Consider the following 23,677-nt stretch of genomic DNA (forward strand, 5'->3'; position numbering starts at 1 on the left):
AGAACTGAAGTAAATAGGTAACTGAATATGGAAAAGAACTTTTTTTTCCCCTTAACTTTTAAAGGGCAGCGTATAAGTTTGCCTTTGGGCTACAGCGGCAAACTTGGAGCTCAGAATGCAGCACCAACCATACACCAGAAGAGAGGGCAGAGCCTCACACCTCTCCCACCCAAAGCCTCCCAAATCCTGGTCCAGTCCTGAAGGTTACCACTGAGAATCGGAGGTTTCAGAAGGCTGAGAGCATTCTTTGGGACTCGCTGGTTCTAGTCTGTCTGCTCTTGCTTGCTGCTGAAGTGGGGTACCAGGGAGCCATTTAGTGGTCTTTCTGAAATGAAACAGTGTTGTCAGACTAGCTCTTCATAGATTAATGTGTAACTAGATAAAATATCTAGATTTGGCAATCTCGGGGTACTAACCCTGACTTCTACGCCCCCTTCTTTGGTTAGAAAGGATTTTTTTTACTTTCTGGAAGCTTTGGTCCATTAGAGCATATTTTAATGCTTCATCATTCAGAATTTTGGTACAATCCCTTCTACTGAGCCAACTTGATTACTGTAATATCTCCCATCCGGCAATTTCCCAGAAGAATATGCAGCGATTACAACTGGTGCAAAATGCGGCGGTCAGGCTGATTTTCGGGTTGAAGAAGTCCGATCATGTAACTCCTTCACTGGTTGCCGATGGAAGCACGTGCGAAGTTTAAGTTCGGATGTTTCTGCTTCAAGGTACTATCCGGTTTAGCCCCTAAATATATATATAACTGACCTCTTCTCTTTCTCAACCAATAGACACAGAGAAACTCACACTTGAAGTTTGTTTCTCCACCGGTTAGAGGATGTGAATTTAAAAGACATCATCAACATCTTTTCTCTTATCAGGCAGCATTATAGGGTAAAGATCTGGAACAATTGCTTCTGCATGCTGATAACTATGGGGAATTTAGGAGACACCTCAAAACATATCTGTTCCTGATCTGCGCAACCTTTCCCACAACAACTGATCTCTAGAACTGTTAGTCACTAACTTCTAACTTTGTTCGTTCTACTCAATTTGTAGCATCTTTAATCATTGTAAACCACATAGAACTTCACGGTCCTGCGGTATATAAAGTGTTATTATTATTATTCTTGTGCCCCTCCTTAGAACGAGGGGTGAAGGATTAACAGGGTGCTGTTAAAAAAACAAAAAAATGTCCACGCTGTACCTGTTTTTTTATGGGGTGTAAAACTGTCCAGGCACAAAACTTTCTTTTGCATTGTTTTGTCTCTTCTGCCTTTCATTTTAGCATGTGCTATATACTAGTACTTTTTGCAGCAGATGCATTTCCAGTTAATTTGTTTCCAGGTCCTGTCCATAAGGCAACTTCCTCTCTCCTCCCGTAGCCAGATCAGCTACTTCTACTGCTATTTATTATTTCTGTAGCGCTACCGGATGCATGCAGCACTGTACATTAAACACACAAGAGACGGTCCCTGCTCAAAAGAGCTTACAACTCAATTATAACAGACCCAGAGGACAGGGTGAATCTGATCCAGTGTTTCTGAGTTGCGCTATGCCTAAATACTGTATAAGCAATTACTGAATGTATAATGCTATATTAAAACAGTTCGAGGAGGACAGAGTTATGAATGGAGTAATGGGGAAGCTAAAGATAATTTTCCAGTAAAAACAAGTGCTGCAGAACTGCAAATGAATCCTGTAAACAACTGAAGAGAGAGCCCAGAAAGGCCCTGAAAACGATGAGCCCTATATTCAAAAAAGAGCTGGGTTCCTAAATTTGAGCACCTTAGAGGTCCTTTTACTAAGCTGTGGTAGGTGCTAACATGCACCTAACACAGGCCACACTAAAGTATTATGACAAGAGTTCCATAAATAGCACCTAAAGTTAGGTGCTGGGAAGATCTGTGCTAATCTACCCCTCCTATTGGGTTTTTTGTCTTATTTATTATCAGCAGCTTGTATTTCTTTCCCCATTTTTTTCCTTTTGTTTAATATGTTTTGTTGGGTTAGTCGTATTCGTTTGTTTTGCTTCCCCCAGAAATTTGTAATTTTATTGTTTTGTACATCGCTCAGAATTTTGAATAAGCGATTAATCAAATTTATATTAAACTTGAAACTAGTATTCTGCAGCAGGTGCTCTACCCAGAGTGTACTTTCCAGACTCCTAGCTTAGGGTGGATCTTGGGCCTAACTTTGGATGTGAAACCTGGGGTAAGTTCTATAACATCGTACCTAATTTCTAATTGAGTTGCATTCTATGAAATTTGGGCACTTATGTTATAGAATAGAGCACAGGACAGATACGCAAGTAAACCCAGATGAGTGCCAATGATTAACAGCTCCTTTTAGAAAGTAGCACACCCTTATGCGGGTCTTTCCCATGCGCTAAGGCCAGTAAAAGTGTCTTTAATACGAGGGTGGTTTGCTTTTATTCTCGTTCTATCCGGCTGATATTGTTTGGCTTCAGCTCCTTCTGAAGCTGACTGGTATCTTGGGCTGCGTGAAGTTAGACTGTGTGCCAATGCTGTAGTTCATTCTGGCTAATGTATGCACATATTTTCAGTAGCACATGTTTTGTAGGTGGATGAAGGGTGGGGCACACACCAGTGGCATAGCCAGAGGGGCCTGGGCTCCCCACTTTGGGCTCAGGCCCTCTTAAAATTTTTGGCACCAGATGCATGGCAGGGGATGCCTAAAGGTTTGAGCAAGTTCTCCTCCCCCTGCCAGCAAAGGTGGGGAAAGGAGAACTGACAGGCTATACTTGGCCCCCTTGCTCCACCCCCATATTTCCTCCCACCCCTCCCAAAAAACGAGCTCTGGCTACACCCTTAGCGCACACATCTGCACAGCTTAGAGAATACTGTAAGAGCGTTTACACAGCTCTCTGGCTGCTAAACTTAGAACCACTTTCTTTCATAGAATAGATTGCAAATAGGTGCCTTCTAGCAGGGGAATTTTTTTATAGATTGCCCAAAGTTGAGTGCTCAGTTTTGTGCTTGGATCCAAGATCTGCATGAATTGATAATAAGAACCAATAATTAGCAGTAACCAGCACTTAATTGACAGTTATTGGGAATTATATGCAGATCTGGCCTACACCCTATTCTATAATGTGCGCAACTCTAAAGGGGGTATGGGCAGGTTGGGGGCATTCCCGCAATTTTGGTGCACTATTACATCTTCATTTGCATGTCTAACTTCCTTTGGCAGGCATAAATGCTTGTGTCCAAATAGTGTGTGAAATTCGCTAGTGTTCTGTAAAGGAAACGTCACCCTGAGTGCTCTTTACTGTGGATGAACCCAGTGACTAACTTTGGGAGATCTATACAGAATTCCCCCCCCCCACACTCAGTGCCAAAATGTAGGTGCTCCTTTACAGAATGTCTGTTCATGTGAGACAGCAACCATTTCTATGCTAAATAATGTTTTTTTTTGTTGGTTTTGCAGCAGTTGACAAGCCCCTGGGGGAGGGGCAGCCAGGGCATGCTTCCTGACTGTGGCTGAACCCGCAGCCGCTGGAATATGCAGCACAGAGACTCTGCTGTCAGCGCAGACGCAGCGGGCCGTGTGAGCGAGGCAATCGCCACGTTGCACCGAACTGCGGCAAGAAGGCATGGTGACAACTTTCAAGATTGCCGTGCTTGGAGCGCAAGGGGTTGGAAAGAGCGCCATCGTCCGCCAGTTCCTCTACAACGAGTTCAGCGAGGTGTGTGTGCCCACGAAGGCACGCCGAGTCTACCTGCCGGCTGTGGTCATGAACGGTCATGTCCACGATTTGCAGATCCTGGACTTCCCTCCCATTGCCTCCTTCCCAGTTAACACCCTGCAGGTGAGTGTGGGCTCAGACTAAGTGCGGAGAGCTCTGGGATGCAGCCACACTGGCCCATGTTTATAGGTTTATATTTTTAATTTAATTTTAATTTAATGATTCCAAGGTGTATTTTGTGTTCGGCAGAACTTTTAGTTTGATTCAAGGCCCTCTTTAATATATAACACTGTGTTACTATAAACTCCATCTGTTTTTTTGTGTGATCTCTAATCGGAGGAGAATGCCTTTTTGAAGTGAAAAAAGTATGCAGACGTTTCAAATAATGTTCTTTATTCTTATTAACTGGCTCTGCAATTGATGGTGATAATTTGGAATCTTTCAAACCTGCCTGCTCTTTAAAGGCACCTTTGTTGCAACCTCGCTATTGGCATGCCCTATCTTCCCTCTTTTGGTGATGTTCTTCAAATATTATTCTGAACCGTGCACTTTTGTGTGACTGTTAGTTTCTCCCCAGTTTCTAGTTTAAAAGCAGCAGCTTGGTTCCAGCCTAGTTAAGGTGGAGGCCATCATTCTGGAACAGTGTTGCTCAGTTCCTATTAATCTATATCCCTTCTCCCTGTTCCATCGTCTCATCCACACACTGAGAATCTGAATAGAGAATAACACGGGGAAAAATTTGACCCCCATCCCTGCGAGCAGTTATTTTAGATTGAAGTCTTTTTATTGAAGTATAAAACAACAATCACTAACCCAAAACAATCAACTGATTAGGGTAAGTGATGCAAAACAAACAATGTTGTATAATGTCATTTAGGCAAGTCATCTCTCTAATTAACAATTAAAAAATAGAGAAATTATTGAAAATCTTTTCAATAAAAAAAAATAGGGAGAGAAACATCAAACTTGTATATTACTAATGGATCATCAGGTCTCCTATAACAGATCCATGTCTAATCATCTCAATCTCTACCCTTAAATCTCAAAGAAGCCCTAATTGAGGCAAAATGATTGTGAAATGCTGCCCAAATAATCACAGTACCCCAAGCACACAAAAAATCATCGGGGCATGATATGAATCAAAACAGTTTCTTACTTACAAAGGCGCCAGAAAGGGCCTGAGCCACAGGAACCCAAATGATCTAATTCCAATGATTTGAAATAAATTCCTTGCCACCCTCTGCCCTTCCAGCCCCAACAATCTGAGAAAATACACTGCATCAAATATTAGATCTAATCCACCCTGTTAATGTCTAGTATCGCTGTCAATGATATCAGTATAAGTCAGTGGTTCCCAAACCTGTCCTGGGGGACCCCCAGCCAGTCAGGTTTTCAAGATATCCGTAATGAATATGCATGAGAGAGATTTACATATAATGGAAGTGACAGGTATGCAAATCTCTCTCATGCATATTCATTAGGGATATCTTGAAAACCTGACTGGCTGGGGGTCCCCCAGGACAGGTTTGGGAACCACTGGTATAAGTTGTCCTTAATCTGTTCCAAATTCAGCCTGTGATCCATTTTCTAAGGATGTGCATTGGAAATATTCCAGTAAAAATAGCAGCATCACAGGCTGATATACCAAAATCAATTTTAACAGTGTTAAATTCCTGCATAGAAGCTTTCTTATTTATTTTATTTAAAGAACTTTAAAATCCGCTTATCTCCTAAGCTGTAAACATACACAGTAAAGGTTGAAGTTTACAATACATTTTACATCACATTAGAAAACTTACATAATAATAATAATAAGTTTATTTTTCTATACTGCCATAATTTTGCGACTTCTAGGCGGTTTACAGTGAATTACAGGGTAAGAATAGGTAGGATGTCACTGAGTAGTCAGTGATAATAGGTTACAGTATAATCTTAACATGTTACATCGAAGGGGCTGGATGGTCAGCGAATTACAGAATACAAATGGTGAGGAAAACACTGAACAATCAAGTGAAGAACAGAAAAAATAGTAAAATGGTAAAGAACATAAGAAATGCCTTCACCGGATCAGACCCCAGGTTCATCCAGTCCGGCGATCTGCACACGCGGAGGCCAGTCCATGTTTTCCCTGCTGAAGACCTTGTTTAACCATATCCCTCAATGTGTTTTGCAAGAAGGTGTGCAACCAACTTGCCCTTGAATCCTGGAATGATGGTCTCTGACACAACCTCCTCCAGGAGAGCATTCCAAGCGTCCACCACTCGCTGTGTGAAACAGAACTTCCTGATATTTGTCTTGGGCCTGTTGCCCCTCAGTTTTAGTCCATTACCCCTTGTCCGAGTCACATTTGGCAATGTGAATAACGAAGTTTCTTGCTCAATTTTGTCGAAACCTTTTAATATTTTGAAAGTCTCTATCATGTCCCCTCGCAGCCTTTTCTTTTCGAGGGTGAACAATCCCATCAATCAGCCTTGTTTATATTCAACAAAAATTGTATTCATCTTCTAACATTTTATTGGATGCAAGAGAAACAACTAAAAGCTAAGACAAAAAAATGTGTCAAGTAATTTTAGAAATAGCAGTACACTGTTACAAAAACGTATTGCTCCAAATAGTCCATTCCATAGCGCTGGAACCGTAATTGAAAAACAAGACTTTCTAGTAGAGACATACCTAATTTCATCTCTCATTCTTGCATCTAACAGCATCCTATATTCTGATTTCAAAACTCTACTAGGGCTATGTATTTTCAAGCATTTAGTCAGATAGTCTGGCAGGGTGTCATATATCCCTTGATGGATTATTTTCAAGATCTTAAACTGTACCCGATAATAGACTGGCAACCAATGTAATTTCTTTAAAATTGGTGTAATATGTTCATATCATGCTGCTCCCGTCAAGACTCATGCCGCGGAATTTTGTATAATCTGTAAAGCTGGTGGATGGAAGACCCAAGTAAATACCACTACAGTAATCAAGCTTTGAGAGCACTAATGTCGGTAAGACTTGTCTGAAATCCCAACCTGATATGGTTTTTTCAGTTGGAACAACTTTCTGATTGCAAAGTATGCAGCCTGCACTTGCGATTTAAATGATAATTTTGCATTAAGAATTACCTTCAGCATGTTGATCTCTTCACTAACGGTAATCAGATGATCATTTATGAGAATGCGACTAGGCCAAAGATGTTCCTGCTGCTCATTTAGCCACAACCCATTATCAAACATCCATCTATTGATCCTAATCATATAATCATTGAATTTCATAGACAATTTCTCGCCATCACAGGCTGATGACATACCAAAATTAATTTTAACAGTATTAAATTTTTGCATAGAAGCTTTCTTGATATTAACCACTGTTTTAAATTCCATTACTCACCTTTACCAAATGAAAGAGAGAGCTGAATTGCATAAGTGGTATTTCCAGGAATTTGAGAAAGACTGAACAGTTATCAAACAGATCATTTTCCAATGTATGAAGCAGAAATAACAACACTGACAGCTGAAGAGCAGATATTTATCATGGCCAAACACATGCATCTTACTGATATAGCTAAAGCAGGAATACAACACAAACCACTAAACAGCACCTATTTATCACTGCCCAATGTAGGCATCTTACTAATATACGATGGCGAATCAAAAATTAAAGGCAATTCTTAAATTACACGATAACCGGAACAGAGCTAGCGAAATGCAACATAGGTACTCAATCATTGCCTATTGGATAGTTCATCCATGCACAGTGCAGCGCTCAGCCTTTAGTCATATGGAAGCTACGAGGTCAGAAACATGGACGCTCCATTGAAAGATTGCACCATCGAAGACCAACATGCAGTAGTGCGCTTTCTTTGGGCAGGGGGAGTGAAACCTGTGGAAATTCATCGTCAGATATTGACTCAGTATGGACATGGCACCATGAATCAATGAAAGGTTTATGAGTGCGTAAAAAGCTTTAAAGCAAGAAGAACAGGTGTAACCAACGAAGGTCATTCTGGTCGCCATCAACATCACGAACACAATAGCACATTGACAGATGCCTTAATTAGAGAAAAACAATGGATAATCGTATTTCAATTGGCTACAAATTTGGATATAAGCTATGGATCGACATTTGCCATAATGCATGATGGCTTGGGATATAGGAAAGTCTTCACACGATGGGATCCCAAACAGCTTACAGATCTGCACAAGCAATAGCGTGTGGAGGTTGCTCCGAGTATTCTGGAGAGAATTGTCACCGGTGACGAGACATGGGTGCATCACTGCGACCCAGAGAGCAAAAGACAAAGCATGATGAAGTAGAGGAAGATGTGCTTACCTGGCTTTGGGAGCAGCCGAAAAACTTCTCTGTAGGAATTCAGAAGTTAGTTGAACGATACAACAAATGCGTCGTCTTGCATGGGGACTATGTGGAAAAGTCATAAGTTCAGTTGCTCACAGTTAGTTCTATTAAAGCCGTTAAATGCATTTTGCCTTTATTTTTTGATTTATTCTCGTATGTAAAGCAGGAATATAGCACAAAAGCTGAAAGACAGCTACTAATCGGAACAGAGCTTAATGTAGGCATCATCATACTGATATATTTAAATTAAAAATACAGCACAGACAACTGAAGACAGGTTTTTATCAGAGTCTGATATGTTTAAAGCAGGAATACAGCACAGACAACTGAAGACTGATTATATTATTGATCACAAATTTACTAACAGAAAATGTTTTTCTCAGCATTTTAGATTATTTACATTTCCTACTGTAAACGGTTGCATATACAAAATATTTTTCCATAGAATTTATCTTTTTATGCTGGATCATGGGATAAACCCTTTTCTGTCCTGATGACAAACTCCAACTTTTATTTTTCCTTTAGAAAAATGCCAAAGACCTACATATTTGACAAATTCTTCTGAATGTGATTATAATACACTGGGCTTGTACATCTCTTGATTGTTGAACTGGGAGATTACTGCAGTATAGAAGTGAATTTGTTATTTTTTATGAACTGAGGGAAAAAAGGACCTATCTATAATAAAATGTGCACAACCTTTTATTGAAACCACCCTCTCCTCCCCTCCCTCCCCCCCCCCCGACCTCCAGAGCAGAAGCCGTCTACCTGAGGTGTAGATACGCTGAAACCTTCCACCCAATGTGCAGCGGCAGCCAAAAAAGCAGACAAGATGCTAGTAATTATTAGAAAAGGGATGGTAAACAAGACTAAGAATGTTATAATGCCTCTGTATTGCTCCATGTTATGATATCACCTTGAGAATTGTATTAATTTCTGGATGCCTTATCTCAAAAAAGATATAGCGGAACTAGAAAAGGTTGAAAGAAGAGCAACTAAGGTGTAAAGGGGATGGAACTCCTCTCATATGAGGAAAGACTTAAGAGGTCAAGGCGCTTCAGCTTGGAAAAGAGACAGCTGAGGGGGAGATATGATTAAAGGCTACAAAATCCTGAGTGGAATAGAACAGGTAGAAGTGGATCGTTTTTTCACGCTGTCAAAAATTACAAAGACTAGGGGTCACTTGATGAAATTACAGAGAAATACTTTTAAAACCAATAGAAGAAAATACTTTAAGCTCTGGAACACATTGCCAGAGGTGTGGTAAGAGCAGATAGCAAAGCTGGTTTTAAGAAGGGTTTGGAGGAAAAGTCCCTAGTCTGTTATTGAGAGAGATGTGGGGAAAGTTACGAGGGTCATTTCATAAATAATGCACACTATTTTTTTTTTTATTTACGTTTTATTTTTTTTCCTAGTATTTCTTTACAATCCTTCAATATAGTCTCCCCACTTTGCAATGACCAAATCCCAACGTCCGGGAAGCTTCATTATTCCATCCAAGACACCGTTTTTATTCAGTTGCTGAATGGCTCAGGTACTGGCAGAAAAAAGCTCTTCCAGAGATTCAAAATGATGTCCACGCATAGGTTGTTTCAACTTTGGGAAAAGGTCGAAGTCTGGTAGACTCATGTCTGGACTGTAGGGAGCATGAGGTAACACCTCCCAGCCGTATTCGTGTAGTTTTTCAATGACAAGTGGAGAGCTCCATCTTCCCCAAGGCCAAAAAAATTTAGACGAGCTCAATCAAAAGTCAAACAAATGATGATTTTTGCTTATGATCATGAAGGCGTCATCATTACAGACAAAGTTCCATGTGGAAGAAGTGTCGCAGCAGTGTATTATTGTGATTTTTTTGCAATAAATGCACAAAACCCGACCTCAGTTGCTCTTGGCTGGGCCACTCATTCTTCACAACAACGCTCGCCTGCACATAGAGAATGTCGTCATTGAAAAACTACGCGTATACGGCTAGGAAGTGTTATACCTCATGCTCCCTACAGTCCAGACATGAGTCCACCAGACTTCGACCTTTTTTTTGGGGAAAAAAATAAAACATGTAAATTTTTTAAATTAGTGTGAATTATTTTTGAAATGACCCTCATATTACAAAAAATAACTTTTTGGAAACAGGAAGGAGGTATTAAGATTGGCCCTGGGTGTCAAATATCCTAGGTTTGCCACTGCCTAAGATTGACTGAAAATAAGGCACAGATTAAGGACCTCAGCTTTTAAATATTGGTCCTAGAAAATTAGCTCAGTTGTGGAAACAACCACATTTTCAGATTACCAGCAGCAGGTCCCTAAAGTCATCAAAACAGCTCAATCTGTGTGCTCACTGCTCCCTGGGTCATTGCATCAGGCTTCGTCACAACCTTAAGTAGCCCTCCTCGTATCTCTCCACAACTGTGCCACATGCCCTGTACCTGCCAGTGATGGTTTCCCGTCTGTGTTCCAGGAGTGGGCAGACACCTGTTGCAGGGGACTCCGCAGCGCTCATGCCTACATCTTGGTTTATGACATCTGTTGCTTCGACAGCTTTGAATACATCAAAACTCTACGACAGCAGATCCTGGAGACAAGGTGAGCAACTGCTTTCTGGTCCTGTCCTCTTGGTCCATCTGCAAACTCATGTTGACTAAGGTTATCAGGTAAGCTGCGTTGGCCCCGGATAATATTCCCATTGAATTGATGGACTAATAATTCTAATTTTTCTAAGCTAAGCAAAATTGTGTTAGTAGGGCAGCTCAGTGTCAGGGTTATTTAGGCCATATGACACTCTGTGCTGAGCTAATGGAATTAACAGTCCATATATCAGATTTTCTTCTGTCATTCAAAGGATGTAACCCCATCTTGGATGCTCATTTATTCCATTAAGGCATTTCAATGTGCCATTCCAGAGGAAAAAGTTGGAAACAGTACTGTAAAAGGAGCATTTTCAGCTGTTCTAAATTAATTAGGTTACTATCCAGGTACTGCTACTGAATATTTCTGGTACCCAGATAATGGCGGTGTTTGGCTCTAAAACCATTCAGCGCCAGTATCCAGTAGTGACTAGAACAAAATATCATAATATAACTTTAATTCTCTGAGGACAAGCAGTAATAATCTCACATGTGGGTGACGTCATCCATGGAACCTGGTACGGAAGCTACAAAGTGTACTGTCTTTTTACATTTTTTAGGCAGTTCCCAACCATGCATGTGCCAGTGCCTTTCCACCTGACATCGACTCACGAGATCATCAATTCTTTGTTTACCACAGAACTAAGAAACTGTGTCTTCAGTTTTCAGCACGTCAAACTTTTCTAATTTTTATGTGCTTTCACATCCTTCTTTTTCAGTTTTTGGCAAAATTCTTTGTGTTTATCATGTTCCATTATTTATTCTAACTTTGGGTTATTTTTGTCAACTTTTCAGTTTTTGGCCTTTAGGCCACTTTGAGCCTCTTTTCTTACCCAGGAGCATTGTTTGTAGGATACTTTTTACTCGAGCTCCCTGGGCCATTGAGCATTTTGATTTAGTGCGAGTCATTTCCCCCGCCATGTCAAAGGCAGCACAGAGCACTTTAAGAAATGCTCTTGATGTAATCGGACCATCTCAGGCTTTGATCCACATAATTAGTATGTCCAGTGTCTAGGTCCTGAACATTGGGACATTAACTGTGCCCTTTCTGTTTGCAAAAGAGGTCACTCAAAGCCCAGAAACCTTAAAAAAACCCTCCTATGATCCTGGTATCGATGCCGCATCCTGAGCGTTGGGCTCCTTGCAGAGGCAGGATTCTACATCATCTTTATCTGTTGTCTTGAGTATTGAAGAATGAAGAACATAAGAAAGCTAGGAACCACAAATATTCTTCCCCCTTCTATGTATGCCACTGCGTCTTTTCAAGTGTTAACTTTTTTGACACATGATAAAGTGTTGATACACAGATGACCATTCTCCTTCCATTTAGATGATGTCTTCTCATAGGCGTGCCTCGATATCGAGGTCTTCCAAGGCACACCAACCCTGTCATGCCTCTTCCAGTGTTTGCACTGTCACTCCAGGAGGAGAAATGGGCTATGCTCAGATGAGAGCTTTCGGGGCTACTGCAGTTACAGTCTTCATAGGCATTAAAGACTTCCATGCTTGCTTTAGCCCATCCAAAGGATACATCGGAGCATCAATCGAAGATGAGTCGCACACCCCTGCTCGACATTGAGTATGCATGGACCTGCATGCATCATCATCGGTGGAGGAATTATTTCCTGCCTCAGAACGTCGACCTGTATGACGCATAATCAACACTCCTCTTGATGCGCATTCAGTACTTTGAAGAGTCTGACTCATATCTCCAACCATTCAGATGAGGAGTTGCCAGAATACTCAGCAGAATAATCCTGTAGTATACCTTCTGATCTTTTCCCTCCTCCTCAATGATACACATTCCTGCCAGAAAGTATATCTCTTACTGGCTTTAAAAGGCAGATGGGACAGGCTTTGCCTATCAAAATGGAAACAGAGAAGGATCCTTGTTCTGAACTTTTTGAACTCCCTGATTTTAAAGCACCACCAAATAAATGCATTAAGGTACCCTTACACAAGTTCATGAAAGATACTTATTTAAAAACTGGGAGACCCCTATCAATCCAGGAAAAAGAGTAGGGATGAAAAGATGCCTCCACACAATATTTGCTGGTTTAGTCTAAATAAATATTATATATACATTAGGGTTGTTCATAAGACAATGGTTAAAATTCAACCTTAGCAGAGCATGTTTCCACAAGCCTGAATATGTTCTACCACATGTAGATAAGATATGGTTAAAATGTGAAGTAGTTTGTGACATTTAGAGGTTGCTCATGGTCCTACAATATCCTCATAATGTAGCTGACTATTCATAATGATGTGATAATTTGGTTAGAAACTGTTACTTAATATTGGTTGGATACTAAACAGCTATTCTTTGCAGCTGTTATTGACAACAACGGTTTTATTGTTATTTAAATAACAACAACTTGGTACTACTGTGTTTCCCCGAAAATAAGACCTAACCCAAAAATAAGCCCTAGTCCCTGGATTCACCAGCAGCAGCGCTTCCCCCAGTCCCCCTGCCTCCACCCCCGCCATGCAGCTGAACCCCTGCTGACTCTCCCATCTTTCCATCTCTCCCTCCAGTCCAAACCCCGCCAACCATGAGACTTACTACCTCTCTCCACAGAGCAGTGTCGGCAGCACTCTAAACAGGCTGCTTTGCAGCCTTCTCCTGCCAGCAAATTCCCTCTACCGCATCACTAATGTCATCAGCAACGTGGCGCACAGAAGGCCTCGGCGGGAGAAGGCTGCGAAGCAGCCTATTTAGAGTGCTGTCGATGCTGCTCTTTGGAGGGAGGTATGTAGGTCTCGCAGTCGGTGGGGTTTGGATGGGAGGGAGAGATGGAAGGATGAGATGGTCAGCGGGGGTTTGGCTGCGCAGTGGGGGTGGGCTGCTCAAGGGTTCTACTGCACGAGGGATGGGAGGAAGGGAGGGATAGAAAGATGCTGTGCACAGTGCAAGGGTTCTGCTGCATAGGAGGATAGGAGGGAGGGATAGAAAGATGCTGCAGAGGGAAGGCACAAGGGGATGGGTGAGAGGGGAGGAAAGATGCTGCACATGTGAGGGAGAGAAAGGAACGGGGAAGAATTGGGGTGGTGGAGAAGAAGGGAGAAATGATCATTGTACATGGAAAAAAAATAATATCTACCCCGAAAATAAGACATAATGGCGTTTTTTGGGCCCAAAATGAATGTAAGCAGAAAGTTAGTTCAGTGATAAATAGGCAGATGAAAACCAAAGTGTCACATTTTAGGATAAAAACTAAGACATATATAAGACTAGAAGCATTGCTGAAATCTGGCTGCTAGGGAAGGGCAGTAATGAACTGTCCAGTTCATATCTTCCAACAATGGGGGATGTTTTTCAATTGATGATATACTTATACACTGACAAAAAGGCTGCTTTGAAAGAAGCAGCTCATCTTGCCATGTTCAAGGTCTAGAAATTTGACAGTGTGCAAGAATACCATATCAGTGAATGGACTCAGGGATTCGCATAATGGAGCTTTATGATGAATATGAGAAGCTAAAAAAAGAACTGGCACAGATTCAATGAACGTGATCTGGTTAGTCAAGAAGCCTTCAGAGAACGATTCATCCATCTTTTTGATGTTGGTACCAGTGATACATAAGTCACAATGAAAATAAGAAGACAGACAATTTCTAATCATGCAGAGGCAAGATGTTTTGTCATACAACATAGCCGGCATTGACACTGTACTTGCAAAGAAAGAGAGCATGAGAAGAACAATTTAGTAAGTTTGCAGCCAAAACAGAGGCAGAAAATGTAATGGTCAGTTGCTCTACATAGCCAACTTCTGCTTCTCTCCCTCTGACTAGTGGATTAACTGATTCCAAGGATATTGCTGAAGTTGACTCTGACAGTTGTTCAAATTCAGATGCTGATTTTGAAATCAGCAGAGCTCCTTGTTCCAGCTCTCGGTCAAAACAGCTAAAGGTGAACATCCTTGCTCATCCTGAAGTTGCCGGAGCATTAGATCATGTTAATTTGCCAGACAGGTGCCACATTTGTCATTGATGCTGTTGCCAAATCACTTGGCCATGATGTAAATTACATTGTCAAGAAGCTCACTCTGACGTTCACAGTGCAAGAACTGTGAGGAAGAAGCAACTCTGAAGGATGAATTCCTTGAAGAAACGACAGAAACTCCATTACTCCTGCATTGGGATGGAAACCTCCTCCTGGACATAAAAAATGGTTGACAGAATTGCAGTACTTGTTACTGACAACAGAGAAGAGAGGTTACTCAGAGTTCCAGAAATTGGCTTTGGAACTGGCAAACGACAAGCTGAAGCCTGCCTCTCAGTACTGGATGAGTGGAGCCTTTGGAGACTAGTCCAGGGACTGGTGTTAGATGCTACCTCAAATAATACAGGCCTGAAGGGATCCTGCTTCTGTCTCGGGGGGGGGAAGGGATGGTGTTTGCCCTCAACATTCTCTCTGGTTCGCCCCCTGTCAGCGCCAGTTTTGTCCCCCACTTCTCACTCGTCCAAGCGGCCGCAGGTCTCTTCAGATGACGATTTTTCTCATGAGGAGCTCAGTCAATCTTTTGTTTACAAGTTTGTAGAGATCTGGAATGAACTTTAATAATAATAATAATAACTTAATTCATATATCCCGCCTGTAATCTTGCGACTTCTAGGCGGTTTACAATAAACTAAACTGTAAATACAATCAAGAGAAGTTTTACATACAGCGAATTAGAGAACTTTCTGACTCCATTAGACTTTTAGGCCAGCGGCAATTATTTTGTAAATTCCTGAAAACTTTGTTGTTCTCGCAGTTTTTAAATGGTTTAACGAAATGATAATATTATAGTTATTTTTCTTATGTACTTTAGTTTTTAATTAGTTCTTCCTTCTCCTATGTTTTCTGCTATGTACTCTAGTCTTAATTATATGTGAACCGAGTTGAGCTCCACTGGGAGACGGCCCGATATATAAACCGAAGATTAGATTAGATTAGATTTGCATGCAGTTAATGTGACTAGATATCTTAGTCATTGTGAAAATCCTGAAAATCAGCCTGTGTTGTGGACCTCAGATTGTATTTGAGGACTCCTGGCTTACAATATTGTTTGTAAGTAGCCACTTCACACATGTTCCTCCCACAATGTACACACAGGAATGCCTTCCTTACAATTCTGTGATATGCCATTTCTATGTGCCTGTACAGAATAGCTCATTGGGGTTTTGCTGCTTAAGTGCATATAAGTGTACACTGACCCACAAAAGTGACAACATATTTGTGTGTGCCTAGTTCTAGCATCGTACTTCATTTCTCTTCTATGGACTGATTTTTTTTTTTTTTTTCTCCCTCTTTTCACAGAAGTTTTTCCTTGGTGATTTTAATTCTTTTTTGTGTGTTTTTTACATTTAAATATTAGATTTTTACAGAGTTCATGGTGGATTATTGATAAGTGTAAAACTACTGAATTAATCTTACAATGTCTAGGAATCCATTCTCTCTAACACTTGTTCCAGTTCAGTAGGAATAGTATGTTGAACCATAGGGATCACAGCTTTTCAACTCCTCCTCCTCCTCCATGGTCTCTGCTGTCCCCTTCAGTGCGTCTCTGATCTGCTCCATTTATTTTTTATTCTTTTCTGGTGTCTTTCCAGTGCAATAGGTGAGACATTCTAGACCAGTGTTTCTCAACTCAGTCCTGGCGTACCCCCTTGCCAGTCAGATTTTCAGGATATCCACAATGAATATGCATGAAATAAATTTGCATAGAACAGAGGCAGTATGCAAATCAGGTTTATGCATATTAATTGTGGATATCCTGAAAATCTGACTGGCAACGGGGTACTCCAGGACTGAGTTGAAAAACACTGTTCTAGACATATGGGTTATTTCTCCATAGCCACGTGCTGCTGCAGAAGGAATCCATGCCAGATTTTTCACTCTGCCTCTGCTGTAATTCACTGGGTTCTCTAGCTCAACCTACAGTTCTTTCCTTCTGCACGCAGGAATGTTTGTTCTGCTCTCCCCATTTTTTAATTTTTATTCTGTGTAATTTTGTCGCTCTTTTGGGAATTTTGGTGCTTGGAGCGATTTCAAAGCTCTGCCTGCTTGAGAATACACAGACCGGTCTGCAGCTGATAGGCCAATCCCACTGGGTACCTGTTAGCCAGCCTGCATAGTTTTCTCTGGATCTCTGGGCCGTCAAGCACAAGCTGTTGGGCACTCTTAGGAGATTCAGCGGTGTCTCGCAGGGTGCCACCTGCGTCTTTTTGCCTCTGCCCATCCCGGTGCACATCCATTGATCTGCAGAGGTGGAGGTATAGTCAGGCATAGGAGTCTGACTGGCATCCCAAAGACCAACTTTGCAGAAGCATTCCCAGCACTGTGGCAGTGAATTTTCTCATTCAGATACTGTAAGAGAGCTGAGGCAAGCTGCAGCACAGATCTTCTGTCAAGTCACAGTGAGTACACAGGCTGACAACCTGGGAGAGGAATCAGGGGAGGTTGGAAAAATGGGGTTTTGAGTGTTTCTGAATGTTCCCCTTCCTGAAAAATCCTAAAATCACCGTTTTGGTGTTTGGGAAATGTGAGAAATATCATGATTTTGGCACAAATTTTTTGACAGCTGCCATCTTGGATTTTTAGCGATCTTTTTTTCTAAAGCTCCCTGCTTCTTCAAAACTGCAAATTTCATCTAGAAACTTGCTGGGATGGATCCTTGGGCTCTCCTCATGTGGATTCTTGCCAGGATTGTGCAAATTTAACGTTTTTGGAGTGTTTTTGCGCCGTATGACAGCCTTGGGGGGGGGGGCACAGCATCCAGCTTAGTCTCTCCCCTGCTGAAGCAAGTGATTGTCAGCAGAAGGATGGCCTCGGAGATAGTGACATATTTTCTTAAATGGGGAATTATCCTTGAAACAGCATTTAATGCGAAACGCTGAATTCATGTTGAAGCCCCATTCAGTGTATCTTCTTAAGATGAGATAGGTTTTTCATTAAATTTATTTATATATGTATTCAAATTGCAAATGAAGCTGAAAAAATTGCTCTATAGGCCAACGAGGAGGCTGGCTACTGATAAGCTCCAGTGTTACATGAAATAGAACACTCGAGTGTAGCTGCTGAGGCCATAGAAGTTGAATGAAATAGTTCTACAGTGATTCATGGAAAGAAAGAACTTGATATGTGATGAATGAATAATAATTCTGTAATTTAGAAGTGATATTGATAAAAATTAAATATTAACTATAAGAGAGAGTGCCATGAACTATATTGCTATTGATGAACTAAGCTTTCACTCATAAATTATAATACAGTAAAGCCATTTGTTTGTGAGCACCTACTGCATGGCATAACCATCAAGTCCTTGGGTCAATGGCAGCCACGATAGAGGTGGTGCCCTGGGTGAAGGCGCAGATGCAACCCCTCCAGGATACTTTGTCTCACTGGTCGCTTCAGAGAGACTTCCTGGACAGTGGCAGCCAGAAGCAGCATGAGCTGGTGGCTCTGCCAATGGTTTCTAGCGAAGGGAATCACGATGGATGCCAGCTTGTTCAGCTGGGGTACTCATCGTAACGGTCACCCAGTTCAAGGACAAAGGATTCCGTCTTAACAGAAGTGGTTTGTTAATAGGCTAGAACTCCGAACCATTTGTCTGGCACTGCACCAACTGCAGTCTTTGCTTGGGGGACAAAACAGTCAGAGTCTTCTCCAACAATGCTATTGCAGTGGCATGTGTCAACAGGCAGAGAGGCATCAGGAGCACTTCCATCCGGCAGGAGGTGAAAGCATTGTTCTGTTGGGCAGAAACCTGCAGGAGATCTCTGCGACACATGTGATCAGGGGTGGACAATATTCAAGTGGATTATCTCGGAAGACAGACATTAGACCTTAGAGAATTGTCGTTCCTGAAAATGTTCCAGGCCATTGTGAGATGATGGGGTCATCAGATGTTCAACTTCATGGTGACTGCAAAGAATAAAAAGGAGACTCAGTTCTTCAGCCGAAAATGTGAACCCAGAAGTGCAGGGCTAGACGCCCTGGTTTAACAACGGTCAGAGACAAGACTACTGTACATGTTTCCACCGGCACATGAAAGGCCTGATAATCCACCAAATAATAATAATAGCTTTATCTATATCCCGTCATACCTTTTCAAATAGTAAATCACTTGGAAATGGTAGTTCTTGTAGCACCAGCTTGGCCCAGGCGTCCATGGTATTCGAAACTTGTATAACTACAGAAGGAGCTGTGTCTCAGACTCTAGGTGCATTCAGACTTGCTCTCACAGGAGCCAATTGCCCTAGAAAATCCTGGACACCTTAGGCATATGGCATGATTCTTGAGCGCATAGTGTTAGTCCAAAAAGTATATTCAGAAGTAGTCGTTACTCTCCTTAGAGCCAAAAAGCCAACAACTGTTTCAGCCTACACTAAGAGATGGGAGATGTTTCAACACAGATTCAGCATAGAAATGTTAGAGCTGGGCAGTGCCCCAATCTCGCTGGTACTGGCATTTCTCCAAGAGGTCATTGACGAGGGATTGGCAGGTTTGTACCTTAGAGTTCAAGTTGGAGGGCTCTTATGCTTCCGGGACCGAGAGAAGAGAGCTTCATTAGTGGCCCATCTGGACATAATCAGGTTCTTGAGACTATGGCTGCCAATTTGAGACCCATTTACATTCTAGAATCTTAATATAGTCTTAGAAAGGCTTAGCAGGGTTCCATATGAGCCCTTACAGAAAGCCTCCTTCATGACTCTATTGGCTAAAGCAGTCTTCTTGGTGGCAATTACATCTGCCAGGAGAGTCTCAGACTTGCAGGCACTGTCATGCAAAGAGTCTTTCCTCAGGATCACGGAAGCAGAAGTGACCTTGCGTACGATTCCCTCTTTCTTATTGAAGGTCTTTTTGGCATTTCATATCAACCAAGAAACCAGCATTTCACCCCACAGAGTCCAAGAAGAAAGACAAGGCCTTAAATGTTTTGGACGTTAGTAAAGTCCTGTTGCATTACCTGGAGGTGATGACTAATGAATTTCATCTCTCAGATCATCTTTTTGTGGTAACCAATCAGACGAGATGAGGCAGACCCGCTTCCAAGGCCACCATCTGTAGATAGATTTTTAGAGTGATGTCGTCTACATACATTGGTTGTGGCAAACAGCTGCCTCTCTCATTGAAGGCGCATTCGACAAGGGGAGTGGTCTCCTCTTAGGCCGAAAGCAAAGGCAGTTCCTCCTGAGGAGATTTGTAAATCAATAACCTGGTCTTCCCATCATATCTTCACTAAATTCTACAGGGTGGACATAGCAGCACTGGAGGATGCCGCCTTCAAGTCCTCAGTACTATAAACAGGCTCATCTATCCCACCCTGGAATTTGGGGACTGCTTAGGTATGGTTCAGCATACCATCCCTGTTACACTGGAAAAAGGGATTAGGTTCTTACCTTGATAATATCTTTTCCAGTAGATATGGATGGTATGCTGAACCCCCCCCCCCCCCAACTCAACAATTTATCTGATGCACCAGCTTTCTGGTCAGCTCCATAGCTAAGATTTCACTGTGGATTAGGACAAGACTATATATAGGATTACAAGGGATGAATGTTTGAGCTCCATAAATGTTCGGGCTATTTGTTTCTTGTTTAACTTGAGGCTTGTTAATGTTTTAACTACATTCTGTTTCTTCAGTGATTGTTTTAAATTAATCTTGAGCAGATCATACACCTAGTTTTAGAGAATTCCCCATATCCCTCCCTTCTCCTAACTTCTTCTGTAGGTCTGTCACCAGATTTGGTACAAACTGAAGGGAGCACAGAGACCATGGAGAAGGAGGAGTTGAAAAGCTGTGATTGACATCTTCAGTATGCTTGTGAGCACAGATGGATAACCCTATTGTTCAGCGTACCATCCCTATCTACTGGAAAAGATATCAAGATAAGAATATAATCTCTTTTTCCTTTTCTGTCTCTGTTCCTTTTTCCTTTATTTTGTCTTCCCCATTCCTATGTAGGGTCATTGGAACAACAGACACTCCCATTATCATCGTGGGCAATAAGCGGGACCTGCAAAAGGGCCGTGTGATTCCCCGCTGGAATGTCTCCAACCTGGTGAAGAAAACATGGAAGTGTGGCTACATCGAATGCTCAGCCAAATACAATTGGCACATCCTTCTCCTCTTCAGTGAGCTCCTGAAGAGCGTGGGCTGTGCACGCTGCAAACATGTGCACACTGCCATCCGCTTCCAGGGGGCACTGCGACGCAACCGCTGTACCATCATGTGACCCGCAAGGCCTTGGTTTTTGCCTTTTGACTTGCTTCATGAGAAACACGGCTGCCGTCTCTCCACTCCAGACTGAATCCTGCACTCCTGCAAGAGTGGGATCAGGGGAAGGGCCGTGAGTGAAAAGCAACGTGTGTTCGAGGTTCAGCTGTCACACAGCCAGGGCTCCTGCAATAACCAGCCTTTTGGTCAGGATTCTTCCCACCCTGCAGGGACAGGCGTGGTTGTAGATTAGTAGAGTGATGTCATGGGACATGAGGCCTGCTCTTCTTTTCACACGGAATCCCCACAACTTTCCATTTGAGCTGGTCCCCTTTTCTTGGTTAAATGCATGTTTCCTTTTAACTCTCTGCAGTATAAAAGGGTAGCAATAGGCAGCACAGGTGCAAGGTGTTCTAGGAAAATCTTTCAGCCTTTCTCCCTTCCGCCTGCCATTAACTTGCAGGCCCTTCGTCTTCCCTACCCCCACTAACACCACTCTTCCCAGAATAATCTGGGTAAATGGGCTGTTTGAAAGCTGCCCAGCCTTCCTGCTGAGAAAAATACCTCTTTGAGTTAACCTGACTGTCAGGACCTATTGTCTTGCTTTGGTGCCCCACAGACGCTGCTAACCTAAGCAATTGCTTAGTCATGCCTAATGGTTGAGCTAGCCCTGATGAAGGGGCTAACAAATGTCTTCATGTCATGCACAGTGAACTGAGGTTGCCTTATTTTGTTTAAGGACTTCCAATAATACTTTTACAGGTAGCTGTAGTGGGTTGAGCATGTTCCTGATGCCAAGGAGCCATCTAGACATCCTTGCTTAGAAGTATAATTTCACCTTGGAAACAAATAAAGGTGTTCCCCCCCTCCTTTTTTTTTAATATATAGAAGCAATCTAAGCTGTGGCAGAAAAACACTTTAGGGCCCTTTTACTAAAGACATTATTTCTTATTCCGTTCTCTCCAACAAGCTCAGAAGGGGTTACAGATTAACATACATAATATACAATCAAAACGGGTTTCAATTTGGTATACTTAATACAAAGTGTGCATCCTAACTCGACATATACAGAAGATCTAGTTCCAATATATGTCTCCTGTTTTTCTTACTCATACGGCAATAGGCAAGGGTTTAGGTGATAGGTAAGTTTTTGGTTTTCTAAAATGTAGGAGTCCATCGAGTGATCTGATCTGTGGGAGCAGTTGATCTGTGGGAGCTTGGTAAGAAATGGGAGTAGGATTGTCATCTGGCATTCTGTAGTTGGGAGGCACAACCAAAGGGTGTTTGGAAGCGTTTCCTCCCGGGAGTGGATAAACAGGTACCTATCTGAGCCTATTCTATAAACCAAAGTAGGCACCCTCTCTTCTCTCCAGAATACTAGTATCAACCTCTTCTGCCAGCCATAGAGCTAGTGTAAATGCTCTTGGGTGTAACTGTGTGGCCCACCCTGAGGAAACTCCTGAAACCCCTCAATCCTGAGGAAAGCCCCCCCCCCCCCCCCTTTCCTCAGCTTTCTCAGTTATGGGATTCAAGAAATCACCTCAGAATTTATACACTCCCGCCTCTAGCCCACTGGCTTTATTATCCCAGTCAATGATTCTCACAACATTCACAAATCCCCACTTTTTCAATCATAAACCTTTTCCTCACTCAGCAGCTCTTCAATAAGCCTCTCTCCTGCTTTAGTTTGTTGCTTTTCTCTGACTTGTGCTTCCAATCAATCAAATTCATACATTGAGATTCTATAGTAAGCTCATGCCTGCAGATTTAAGTAGAGAGCTCATACTCATAGAAACACACTAAATTGATACTTAGAACCTCTCATTTTTTAATAAAACCATTTAAAATCATGTCTTAGTTCTGCATTAACCTGAATTATGTAACTGATTTTACTTTCCAAACTCTTTAAACCCTTTAAATTACTTGCAGGTATCAGTGCCAGTCTCCCCCAACTGCACTGTTCATGCATGGGATATCACACTGAAAATAGACTTCCCTCTAAGCTCCCAGCCTCATCTGGGGCTTGATTACTATAAAAAATATTAACCACAGTTTACATTATGTGTATAATGACCTTTTCTGTTACATCCACTCCAGAATCTATAAATTAGGTGTTCAATCTATAGCCATGAACCGGGACTTGCAGAAAGCCACACACATTGTTTCTGCTCCTCCTACTTTTTTAGCAGAGGACACAGAACCCCCTACAGATTTTTCTTTTTGCAAGTGAACTGTGCAGAAGTGTTTCTGATCTGCTCTGCTTATTTTATTCTGTTTTTCAACGTAAATTCTTTTCTGTGGTTTTGGTGCCTTGAGACCTCTTATTCAGTGGTTCTCTGCCTGTGAAATGAAGCAGTTCCCATGGAGCCAGACTGCAGCTTCACAGGGCAAGCTTCGAGTGGGCCTGTGGATTCAGCCTGCTGTGTGCCACTGTCAGAGCTCAGGGTTCGTTCCCCTGGAAGCAAGTTTGCCTTCTGACCTGCCCTGAGTAAGAACCCTTGAGGTATCAGGGCACAGGCTGCGTATTTCCCCCCCACCAGTTGCATGTTGAGGTTCTGAGGGGGTGGAAGGTTTGGTCGGGGTCTGTCCAACTAGCAAACCAAAGATCTTGAAAATTGGACTGCTTGGAGAAAATTTGAGGCAGAAATTCCATTGCCTTCCCTTCAGCTGCAGAGACAGAGCTGATTTCCTATGAGAAAATCAGGGGAAGGGGTATTCTAAAAACATTATTTTTGGCAGTTCCTGGGGGAAGGGTTCAAGTGTCCCACTTCCAAAACCCCTATTTAAGCGTGTTTTTA

General features: G+C 42.1%; 1 protein-coding gene across 2 annotated transcripts in view; it reads left to right on the top strand.

The window, feature by feature from the left end:
* The window catches only part of LOC117348780 (ras-like protein family member 10B), a 42,004-nt gene extending 19,268 nt beyond the window's left edge, over positions 1–22,736 (top strand). For both annotated transcript variants that reach the window (XM_033921255.1, XM_033921254.1), the window contains exons 3-5: positions 3,448–3,829; positions 10,509–10,633; positions 20,628–22,736. In XM_033921255.1, coding sequence (XP_033777146.1) covers positions 3,614–3,829; positions 10,509–10,633; positions 20,628–20,898 — 612 coding nt within the window. In that variant the 5' untranslated portion in view covers positions 3,448–3,613 and the 3' untranslated portion in view covers positions 20,899–22,736. The remainder of the gene's footprint in view (positions 1–3,447; positions 3,830–10,508; positions 10,634–20,627) is intronic.
* The last annotated feature ends 941 nt before the right edge of the window (positions 22,737–23,677 follow it).

Source organism: Geotrypetes seraphini, chromosome 15 (assembly GCF_902459505.1).
Source record: "Geotrypetes seraphini chromosome 15, aGeoSer1.1, whole genome shotgun sequence".
Classification (NCBI taxonomy): Eukaryota; Metazoa; Chordata; class Amphibia; order Gymnophiona; family Dermophiidae; genus Geotrypetes; species Geotrypetes seraphini.